Below are 12,573 nucleotides of genomic sequence, written 5' to 3'. Positions count from 1 at the left end.
CTTTTCATCCAATTTCAGACGAATAGAATAAGGTCTGTTCAAAAGGCGGCTAAGAAATATCCAATCAAATGTTGCGTAGTATCGTTGTGTTCAGGATGTGCTCACAGAATCAAGATGGCATCCGAAACTGGTACAAGTATCGTGTCAAATGAGCGATGTGATGTAAATAATACAATTCAGCAAGTATTCGAACCGCTACGAAGGGAAACAACTAATGCAAAAGTGCCCGGAACAACGTGGAATAGTGTTATTAAGGAGACAAACGAGTTTTCGAACAATTTAGCTCTACATTCAATCAGGACGCCCACGATTTTCTCTACAGCGTCATCATTTAGTGCAAACACGGAAGGGAAAGAATTACAGAGAAATGTGAATTTCATGAGTTCGTCTGGTGATGTGGAAGAACGTTCTACTTACAAACTTGCTATCAACACTACATTACACTCACCATCCTTGGAACCACACAGCATGCCCAACAACAGGAATGATTTAGATAATGTTGACTGTCTTACTGAACAGCCAAACGGTAATATCATTTAACGTTACATGTAACACATGGGTTTATATATTTAGTTTGCTTTACGAACGATATTTTTAAATAAATATTTCCTCTATGAGATTTATATTGATATTTATATCAATGGCTCTATTGTTTATAACTTATTTAAGAAACTGTTACAACAATATAAATAATGGAAAATGAGAATTGAATAATGTTCATTGATAACTGTGGAATATTACATATAATTTGAATACAATATGAATTTTGTTTGATATATTGTTTAAACTATTACATTAATATGGAACACTTAAATTAAAGACATACTTTCTAATAAAGATTTAATATTATATCTTTTATATTATAATAAGTTCTGTTTGTGTGATAAGATTAAATATTATATATTATAGGGAATCCAGATCATTGCAACAATGAATTAATAAAAACAATAATAGAACCAGTTCAACATGCTGTTCATGTATGTATATTTATTGTTTATATTAATAAAATATATAAAGCAATATGATTTTATGAAGCGTTGTATCGTTGATATGAAGATACATTGTATTCATAATTTTCTTTGCTTTATGTAGGTTGACTCAGCATGTAACAAAGATACACCAATGTCTGGTGGTATACATGCATTACCAACAATATTAGAAGGATGTGTAAACTTTGAACATGGTAACACTCCTCAATTAGGGGAAAGTCCTCAAAGTAGCGGCGAAGTAATTAATAGTCCAAGAAGTCCAGATTATCCACCCAGAGTATCTGACAGTCCAAATAGTCCAGACACGACATTTCCAAGCAGTATGACATCAGCAGCTGTGACTTCGACTATTATAATGGATACAGCAACATATAATGAAGGAAATACAAATAATTTAACCGTTAAAGCTAACAAGAATCTAATGTCTTATTCATTTTGTGGACAACTGGAAAAAACCGATGAACAAGTTTCTGTTACGCAAATAAACACAAACGAGGAAAAAGAAATAGATAAAGAAATAGACATTGTCCATAGAGATATAAAAACAGAAGTTGTTGAAGTTAAAACAGAACAAGCAGATTCTCAAGAGCAATTAAGCGTAGTTAAGTCCGATTGGGCTAGTAACAGTGTATCTACAATAATAGTTGGACAAACAGACACTGCACTGTCCCATAACAAACCAATAAATTGCATTAGTTCTACATCTTCGAATTCACATTCTAAATCGTACTCGTCTTCAAGAGAAAAACGAAATAAGGAACATAGTGAACGGCGTTATTGTTCACGATGTTATAAACGTAGTAAAATAAAACGAGCAAGCATTGGTGTACAGTGCAAACGAGATCGCAGTATGGTTTCGTTAAGCAGTAAACCGATGTCTCATCCGTTCTCAAAATCTACAAATGAAAATCTCAGGTTAAATTTGCAAATGAAAAATTATAAAATGCTTCACAATCTACCCGTCAAGAGTGAATTACTGGAAGGCCTAAAGTACAAGAAATTCATTCATATAGAAACTTATCCTAACGGTGGTGCAACTGTTGTGCATATGTACCAAGATGAAATTGATACATTATCGCAAGAACAAGTAGAAGAATTAGCTCAAGAATATTTTAAGGTAGGTAGATATAAATATAATTTTAAAAAACAGTTGAACTTGAACTCTTAAAGTTATTTCTCTACAATTTTCTAAAATAATATGTATAAGAAAATAAATTATACTTTACCGTGCTTTTGAATACTATAGAATGCGACATTTTATATCATAGGTAGTTTTTGGTGAAGATGAAAATGGTAACGCGCATCATGTTATGGGAATAGTGCACAATGCTGCTGCGTATCTTCCTGATCTTTTGGATTACATGGCAGATAATTATCCCACGTTAACTGTGAAAAATGGTGTATTAGGAAGAAGTAGTGACATAGAAACTACAACTATGGTTCAGTACAAAGAACAAGTTTGTAAAGCTTATAGTAATGGAACTGTTAGGTATGGACCTCTCCACCAAATAAGTCTCGTAGGAACTGTTCACGAAGAAGTAGGCGGGTATTTTCCAGATTTTCTAAAAAAATTGGAAGAAAATCCATTTTTAAAACTGGTAAATATTGTAAAATAAATAACTTAAATATTTATGTTATAATACGAGATAAAATGTTCATTGCTATTTTCTATTTTAGACGATGCCTTGGGGTCCATTATCTGTTGTGAAAATGGATACTCCTCAAGAATCAAACGATGGTCCGATTCTATGGATCAGACCAGGGGAACAGTTAGTTCCAACAGCAGATATAAATAAAAGTCCTTACAAAAGGCGCAGAACGGGCATTAACGAGTTACGAAATCTCCAATATTTACCCCGTCTTAGCGAAGCCCGTGAATATATGTTCGAAGATCGCACTAAAGCTCATGCAGATCACGTGGGTCATGGTTTGGACAGAATGACAACAGCTGCAGTCGGCATACTGAAAGCTATACACGGCGGACAATCTTCAGGATATAACAGAATTACAAAAGATGTTGTGGCTTTCTACGCCGGTGATTTTCCCGAACTAGTTGAAAAATTGCAACTGGATCTTCACGAACCACCTATATCGCAGTGTGTACAGTGGGTCGAAGACGCGAAATTGAATCAATTGCGTAGACAGGGTATTCGCTATGCGAGAATAAATTTATACGATAATGATATTTACTTTTTACCACGTAATATAATTCATCAGTTTAGAACGGTCTCCGCAGTTTCAAGCGTAGCGTGGCATGTCAGATTAAAACAGTATTATCCAGAGTCACAACATAATTCAAGCATCAGGCACACGCGCGTTGCAAACGAACCGTCCCACCGTTTAAAAGAAAAGAAATCTTTAGAAGCTGTGAATATAGGAGACGAACAGAAAGAAAATACAAATCGTCAACGCGTGGAACAAAAACATTCTATCGATTCATTCGAGGAGAAAAAAGCAAAAGAAAGGGCCGCCGAGTATCAAGGAAATTTGAAGAAATCGGATCAGCATGGAAAGCGTAAAGAAGAACGTAAAAGTAGAGACTATACAAGACATTCTTCTGTTTCAAGCAAAAGGAGAGATTCCGAAGAGAATAATGATAATTGTTCGGATCTATTCAATAATAAATCTACAAAGAGTAGCGCAACAGACCAAAAGCAAAGTAGCGAGAAGAGAGACGATAAGAGATCCGAAAGAAGACACGACGATCGGCGTCGATCCAATGAAAAATCCAATCATCATTCTCACAGTAACAGTAGTAGTAATAGTAGTCACTCTCCAGACAAGAAGAAGTATGACTGTAGTACTCATAAACTAGTCCATCATCGTCACCATAGTCGATGTAGCAGTAACAACACATCCAGCAAAGAAAGCATTTCAAACGTCATGGAATCAAAATCGGTCAACAAATTTAGCACCTCAGTGTCTTCGTCGAAAGATAGTAAAAGACGTTTGAGTTCCTCGGACCTTTGTGCAACGGAACATAATACCTCCGATTGTAACATCGTTATTCTTGAACAAGATGTATTGTCGCAACGACAATTGGTAGCAAAAACGTACGCAACGGAAGTTGTAGATAAGGCTTTAGAAATTGCTATTTATAAATCAAAGACTGACGTGGAAGAAGTTTGCCAATCTTTGCGAACTGGCGTTGCGGAGGCCTCGAAAGAAGTATTAGAAAAAATACATAAAGAAAGTTTTGAAATCGCTGAACAGAAGTACAAAAAAGATATATCAAAATTAGAACGATATTGTCAATTACTGGAAATAGAAACTACGTTGGCTTTCACATCGAAGATGGAATGCGCGACCGAAAATGCAGTAAAAGCATTGATCGAAATGGCCGAGGACGAAGCTAAGGAAAGATCGAAGAACGAGAAAGTTTGCGCATCGGTTACTGGTAACTCGGGCGAAGAAAGTTCGGTGTCTGCATCGAAAATCCCTAATTCTTCGTCTTGTTCTTCGATCACGTCAACATCTCCGTCAGCGGAAGCTGAAAGGCATAGTAGCAACAGTAGGAATTGTAGTAGCGACGAGAATTCATCGAAATTGTCGTCGGATACTCGTACGTTACATTCGGACTCCAAGAGAAAGCATAGAGACGACAAGGATTCCAGAAATCAACGACATAAGGATAGAAGAAATCGAGATAGACGCGACAGAGAACACAAGAAGCATCGTCATCGGAGTCCTCAACGTAAATCCGATAGTAAAGCGGGAGAAGGTAGTAATAAAGAGGATCCGCTGAAAATTATTGCACTGCCTAGAGATTATAATATTTCTAGTAAAACTATTGATCGCGCAGATAATAAAGACAATGAAAGGAAATCGGAAAAAAGAAGAGACGGGCACCACAGTCATGGAAGGGACGGACAGAAAAAATCATCGAGTAGTCGTTCGTCCAAAGACGATTCGGCGTCGAGTCGTTCCCATTCGTCGAGTTCGAATCACAAGAGGAAGTCCAGTTCATCCGAAGAACACAAGGAGCCGAAGAAACCGTGCATTGAAAAAGACGTTGACGCGGAAACGACGGAACAAAATACTCTTGACACTACGTTAACTCTAATAACAGTGACAACGGTGGCTCAATCATCGACGACAAGTACTGTTGTGTCAACATGAACAGGTGAAAATTATTTTAAGCTGTAGTACAATCTGCTTGTTAGAAATAAAAGTTCGTGCGATCGAGCTTACATGCCGGCAATCTTGCGCGTACGGATTCTAACTGATTTGGGCGTAGTAAATTTACGTTGTATATCCGAATTTACAGAAATATGAGACGTGCACCAATACACAAGATACGATAAAAGTTTCTTTTTCTTTTTTTTTAGATCTAATCGAAGTAGAAGCAATTACAGTGTTTTATCCAAAGACCAGTTAGATCTTTAACCGATTGAGAATTTGCTGCATCATCATTTTCATGCAATTATAAACGCCTTAGTATTTAGCAAAGAAATTTCAGCTACGAAGGTAGTGACAACGCGTGGAAGCATTTTCTCATACTGACTCGCAAAAATTATTTTGCTATAAAATCCCTGAGCGTCTCATATATTGCTGAGAATGAAAGGAAAAATAAAAAAAATAGATATTTATAGAATAGGTGACCAATATGATGTGTACAAACAAAATTTGTACAAATTTGTGATCAGAAAATTAAAAAGATTTAGCACATCAGAGCTGTACACTGTACATAGATTAATACATTACTCTATTTAGAGAATCGTCTTGCAGCGAATCTTGTTTAAGTTTTATATGTATACATATATGTATACATACATGTACATATATAAATGTGTCCGTGACGAGTGTATGCATGCTGTATGCCTATATACATACATGTATATATACACACGCATGTGTGTGGGATATGAATTCGTATGTATATATGTATATTGTGTATATCCGGCATAAAGAAACAAAAGAAACTTGTCTATAATACCGCAAACGTGTAGGTACGTTTTGATTTCCGATTGGTAAATTGACGTTTTGCGCGCAAACTGATTGGTGCTAATCCCAACGCTTTGTAGTAATGTAGACGAGTTTGTTGTGCCCAGTGTACACATGTACATATATGTGAAAGGGAAAGCGTAAATGTAAATTATTTATAATTTCATTGAACATTCTACGTGATTTGAAGGTTTTGGTTTACTTTGCAATTTATCCTTATCAATTTAATAAGAGGAAAAGTTCTTAACACCAACACCTATATCATCATTAATATTTTAATGAAAACAGATCTTCTGTATATTTAAACAAAACTATTTAAAATTCATATTTTATTAATAAGCGGGGGATCGATATCTTATGTACTGATTATAGAGTGAGAGAAACATTGTATTGTTGTTCTAAAGGGTGTGCATTAACAAGGTCACATGTGCGTGTTTTCATGTCTCGCATGAAAAGTCCAATTGTCATAATGTATTGCTGGCGAAACACTATGTACTAGTTTTTTTCTCTTTTCCTTTTTTTTCTATTTAAACAGATTTTTATTTATACAACAAAGTTGATAAAGATGAGCATTGATAACAAGCTCGGTATATATGTACATTTAATCTTACGTGTTATTGACATTTAGTTTACTTAATAATTAACACAATGATACAGCGATTTATTCCGACAACTTCATCATCAACCTAAATACTTCTTCCACTCGGGTACAATACAAAGGGGTTCGAAAAATCGATAGATAGTGTTTAAGAATTTGCATAGGCGAGTGAAATGACAGTAATTGGCAGTATAGATTTGTGCATACAGAATATTGTTTGACAGCATAAGAAATTGTTAAAAGGGAATATTCATATACAGTGATATATATTCTGTTCTACAAAAATCATATTTGGCCTATATAGCATTATTTCTGTAAAAAATTTGGAATTTATCTTTACGTAAAATAATTGAAAATCGTTAATTTATTAAAAGTAAAGATAATAGTGACGGTAAAAAAAAAACAGATGATACATCGTACAATTCGACGTATATAGTTCGCAATTTTATCTAACATTTATACAATTAAGATAATGTAAAATTTAAAGTAAAAAATTTGATCATATTTTGTTAAATTAAAGAATGCCTCAAGCTTATATGCACGAGTGAACAAATGTTTCCGAGAATCTTGTAATAGTTTCGTTTAATTTTGAAATTTCAAAGTTTTCTGACGAACGATTTCAACTAAATGTTGAGTATTACAGGTCCTTCGACCTCTGCCTTCATATATGAGCTTTAGGTTTCTGTAAGGAAGAATGAACAATGTTATATATGTTTTACAAAATGAGGCTTGTATGAAGAATACAATAAATTCTTCGTAAAGAATGGTTTTTAACACTTTCTTAGATTATTTAAATAAAAAAAAGTATAAAATCTATTTTGCTTAGAAATTTATTTTCGAATATACGATATGTTATGAAGTACCTGGTATAATATGAACACATCAATTCTAAATTATTTTATACCTTGGATATCATTGTTTTTACGTTTAATTGTACATGGTACTAGTTGCATTGCTGTTATAAAACAATTATGAATATTTTTTTCATTCCAAGTAATTTTATAGTATCGTCGTATAAATAATATCTGTCACATTTCTAAATTAATTACTGAAAATTATGGTATTGGTCAAATTATATTTGTGTAATACGTTACATTCGTGCAGTGTAAAATACCTTGGTACAAATGTAATGGCTTATCTTTGCGTACAAAATTAAATTCTTTAATTCAATTCCTGTAATTTATCTTACTTAGGAATATTTGTACATGCATTAGGTAGTGATTTTAATTTTTGTTGTCATTTGTTTTGTAGGGATGCTTATTATTTTTATTAAACATGTATTGAATCTCGAGGAACGAGAACATTTTTGTATTAGGACCAATACTTCTTTAAATATAGTTGGTAAATGTTTCGTAAAATCGCTAAAATTAAGAAGTCATTTTCTTCGATAACGTTCTTTGCATATTATATGGTTTTGTTGCATGCAAATCTAACAAGAAATATTGTATTGCCTTCTAGGATGGTTTTTTTAAAATTACAAACATCAATTAACATAAAAATATAATTTACTTGCAATGATCGACGATGCACTTAAATGTACAATTTATTTTAATTGTTATAATATGTTGTAATATTTTTTTCAAATTTGAATAATCTATAGCTTTTGTTTTAGTTACCAATTCAAAGAAATATCTTAAAAAAATGTATTATTTCGTTCACAAAATAGAGTTTCTACGAATAGTGTTCTTGCAGAAGATTTTAATAGATATCATACAAGAAATATTCTCAAAACAAAATTATTAATAAAAAAGTATGAATTCTATCATAAGCATATGCACAATTTATACAACCAACCGACATGTAAAGTTAAAAGCACAGCAAACGATATAAAGAATAATCGTAAAATATACCGATTTCTTTAGTTAACACTTTGGTTAAAAGGATAATTTTGTAATCTATTGTATCAATATAAATGATAACGGAAAAGAATGATCCGAGGGAAGTTGCAAACTAATTATGGTTCTTCTTTATCTATAGTGGCCCAAACAAGTCTTCGTACAAGAAAACGAAATTTGTTCAACTTAATTTTATTGATGTTTCAACAATGTGTTTTTAAAATTAGATGATACTTAATTAAAGCAGAGTTCTTGATCTTGAAAATGGTTTATGTACAAATTGAGTAAAAATATTTTTTTTTGAGCAAATTTGGGCATTATGCTGTGTGAGCTTTTGAGAAAATAAGAAATATTTATTTCATATGTGGTATAAATAACGCTACGTAAAAGTCTTCGTATAATTAATAGTGTAACCTGGGGGGAGGAGGGTTACGATTCCTCCCCCTACTTTACTGTTCCGCGCAAGCGTAGAAGAATTGCCTCCACTGTGCCTACTCCGCAGAGTTGGTCCACTCGCTGGGCATGCAACACGTAATTGATTGTCAGTCCCATTGCTCTTGCAAGAAAAGCTTTTACTTTTACTGTTATATTTTCTTTTCTCGATTAAGGATTCATATTTTAGTAGACGTGTTTCTGTATCAATTCAATACTTGTCTTGTTGCAACTATTAATTTGCTTTGTGAGTGCAGTGAATGTTCGCCTTGTCGAATAATTACAATAAATACTACATAAAAAAAACTACTAAAACTCTAATAGGTTAGGGCCCAAGCCACGTGCTATTTAATGTGATTGATACAAGGGTACAGTTGTTTTTTTTTCTTCTATATCTAGATTAATTTCTTTATTAAACTTACCCTAAATTATGAATATAAGTTATAATTTCTGGAATCCCTTTCATCCATACAGCTTCACCCTGCAATGTATTGATTTGATCCCAACTGACTTTTGTTCTCAATGTATCGTTTTACCAAATTGGTGTGAAGAGTAAAAGATGTTGGTTCAATAGTGCCTTTGAGACTCAATCCAGACTTTTAGTAGAAAATTCCTTGGAGAATTACCATTTTATGGATATAGTGACCACACGTCAGGATTGTTGTCAATTTCTGTAATTGAAAGAATATGTAATTCATGATCTAAAAGAAGTTTGTTTGGTTCTGCTGACAAGCTAAGCTAGACATATACTTATCATCGATTAATTTTCACCAAGGAAAGGATACTTCTTGTAATGATGCATCCTGTTGTAGCTTTCGGCGAAGATGATAGTCATCCCTTGTGTATCCTATTAGTATTATAATTATAATTAATTACTATTTCGTAGGATAACCTCTTGTTTGAATTGCTTTTACTAAGTTGGCAGTAATTTTCGTATTAATTGAATTGGGTAAATTTTATTCTCATGTACAAAGACTTTTGCGTGCCACTGTATATCGCATTATCAAACGCACGAAGTAAAAATTCATCGAAGGCGTACTTAACGTGATTGTCTTCCAAAATGGACCAAATTTAAGACATCGGAGTACTAACTAGCTTTCTCATTTTTTCGATTTTATTGTTACAACTTCGATGTACTGTTATACTTCGCTACAATCTCATTAAAAGTTATACATACTATTGCACCTACGCAGCAAAGGTAATAATCATCGACGTTAACTTCGAACTAACATAGAACTTGCACGTTACATTTAAAATAATCATTGTTTAGGGATTCCAAAACAATCTAGCTGCAAAAAAAAAAGAGATACAGGGTATTTGTTTAGAAGGTATGTAAACAACCCATTGTCGAGATCAAAAGAAGCCGACTCATTCGATTTTTATATTATCCTTCATTGTCATTATTTATACATTAGTATGATCAAATTTAAACGCAAATATAGCATTTCATGTGCATTCAATTGTAATCTACCTTCCGTTTACGAGATTTGTAAAAAAGAAGCTATAATTTCCGTACGACGAACTTCAAAATTTCGGTCCGTTTATGAATATTTCTACAAGTTTATTTTAATTCTTTACAGATATCTATTTTTGAACGATGAGTACTTACAAGTACTTGTTAGTACTTCCAAGGGTTCTATACTTTGGTCAATTATAGATTTGTTAAATATTGCATATACCTATAGACAGGCTGATCCGCGTGCAGTTTTTTTTTCGAAAACTTCTAGGAATTATGGCAAAAATTCTTTTTTGATATTTTTTCACGCGTAATAATGTGTGATAGCAAAAGACGTTTGTCATATGTCGCATAAATGACCTCTTGAATATTTTAAAATAAAAACAAGAATTTTATCGGTGTTCCTAATAGTTTCGAGGAAAAAGCAAATCGTAAGACCACCATGTGTATGTACACACACAAAATAAACAGTTTATTTAATCATTATTACGGTACATTTGTTTTAATCGTTTGAAAAAAGAAGACAAATATTCGCTATAAAACCAAATAATGTAAGCGATGGACATTGGACATCACGAATTTTAAGGTGCCTTTATTCAGTTTGTCGCAAAAAGAATTTGACAATTAATTTGTAAATATAAGTTTCGTTTTCGTTAGTACGTGTAGCTTTTCTGTATTGATTTTCGTTTTCGTAAATGATTGGACGATGAAAATCAATTGGTAACAAATACAGACGAATTTAATTTAATTTTGACGCGTGTACAGGAAACATTCTTTGTAAATAAATCTAAGAAAAATATACAATTCTCGAGTTTGTTTTTTTTATAGAAAAAAGACTGCTCGTGAAATCGTAATTCGTAAAGTTGGAGAATGTTTGTCACAATACAATGATACGAGCATAATGTTGAGAAACATAGAGTCAAATATAAGTTAATAACTAATTAAAAAAATACTTTACTTTAATATTCGAATGTTATTTAAAAACAATTCGATACGTGATTTGAATAGAAGAACAGTATTTACCGATCCCCTCGTAAGGATAACGAAATGTTAATACATGTTTGTAATATCTTATTTCTTACAATTTTCAATTTAATATAAAATATAGTATTTTATATGACAGCTAAGCGTCTATTGTTCGATCGAAATAACCGAACTTCTCTTTTAATTTTTCGTTCAGTGGTTATAAATACTGCATTATTTTACTAATGCTTTTTTTCATTAGACGTTATCGCTTCTAATATTAATTAAAATAACACGCTGGTATTTCCTTTCTATTAAAGAAAATTTTAAAAAATGTTAAACACATTACCGAAGGTATACTTTTATACTTACACTGTACATTGTATAATATTGTACTTTTAAACGTAAGTAAACATAATAATATAAAGATTAAGTACTTTAATTTTGTCAAATTCGCAATTTAATTTTGTACAAACATATATATTTTTCAGGTTGACATTTGGTCGTGTTACATTTTAATTTATATTTTTGCGTATTGTATACTCAATAGCAATCATTGTGTAATTAAATTCTTTTGCTGGTTAAACATCGTTTCAAAGAACAACAATTTCATTGTCAAAAATGAATAAAAAATCTGCAGAAACAAATATCGTATAATAATTTCCGGTGATGAACGTAGTTTCAGTTTTCAATTTGTTTAATACGAGAAAAGAATTTTCTAGTTTGCGTTAGTCTTTAGTTGTTCAAAAAATGTTAACGAGAAACTATCCTTTGCTTTGTTTTCACGAGATATACGCGCGGAAGCCGATTAAGATATCTTAAAATATGCGAAATTGAATTACTCTGTATATTTGTAAATATGTAATAACTTTTATGTCAGAGTAAATATGGGATAGTGAATGATACAAAAGTCAGATACTCACTTGTAAAGAAATCGAGTACAGGGGATATACACAATAGTTAGTACAGAGTTTAAGGATTATTGCTATTGATGCTAAACATGCTATTATTATACACAATAAAATATATTATGTTGATCTTGTAAAAGTCGTAAAAAGTTATGCATATAGTAGTACGTAGTTTTACATATTATACCTGTCACTATGTGTAGAAGTTGCATTCCACGTTTAAGTTTTTAAAGAAACAAATAAATTACTTTTGATCAAACTTGTTCATTTATTTTTTCAACACACACACTGTATAAGTGCAGATGAGAACGTCATTTGTTGGAAAGGAAAATCGATTAATGTTAGATCGTGTAAGTGCAATCGATAATATACGAATACTAAGATACTGTTGAAATATTATATTTACTATTACGGATCAAACATGGTAAACTGGTACCAATATTTTTAA

General features: G+C 32.3%; 1 protein-coding gene across 3 annotated transcripts; it reads left to right on the top strand.

Annotated features, from left to right (window-relative positions):
* Window positions 1-103: 103 nt before the first annotated feature.
* On the top strand, window positions 104-12,375 carry LOC143348220 (uncharacterized). 3 transcript variants are annotated; one of them, XM_076778230.1, is made up of 6 exons: window positions 104-526; window positions 910-977; window positions 1,093-2,110; window positions 2,262-2,587; window positions 2,667-4,710; window positions 4,792-12,375. In XM_076778230.1, the coding sequence occupies exons 1-6, from the start codon at window positions 115-117 to the stop codon at window positions 5,106-5,108; spliced, it is 4,185 nt and encodes a 1,394-aa protein (XP_076634345.1). In that variant the 5' UTR covers window positions 104-114; the 3' UTR covers window positions 5,109-12,375. The 3 variants fall into 3 exon arrangements, with proteins under 3 accessions (XP_076634345.1, XP_076634340.1, XP_076634334.1); XM_076778225.1 differs by having other exon boundaries at window positions 2,667-5,112; window positions 5,318-12,375; XM_076778219.1 differs by having other exon boundaries at window positions 2,667-12,375.
* The last annotated feature ends 198 nt before the right edge of the window (window positions 12,376-12,573 follow it).

This window comes from Colletes latitarsis, chromosome 2 (genome assembly GCF_051014445.1).
Source record: "Colletes latitarsis isolate SP2378_abdomen chromosome 2, iyColLati1, whole genome shotgun sequence".
In the NCBI taxonomy this organism is placed as follows: domain Eukaryota; kingdom Metazoa; phylum Arthropoda; class Insecta; order Hymenoptera; family Colletidae; genus Colletes; species Colletes latitarsis.
Note: the sequence above shows the minus strand (reverse complement) of the source record. Positions and strands in the feature narration are given on the sequence as shown.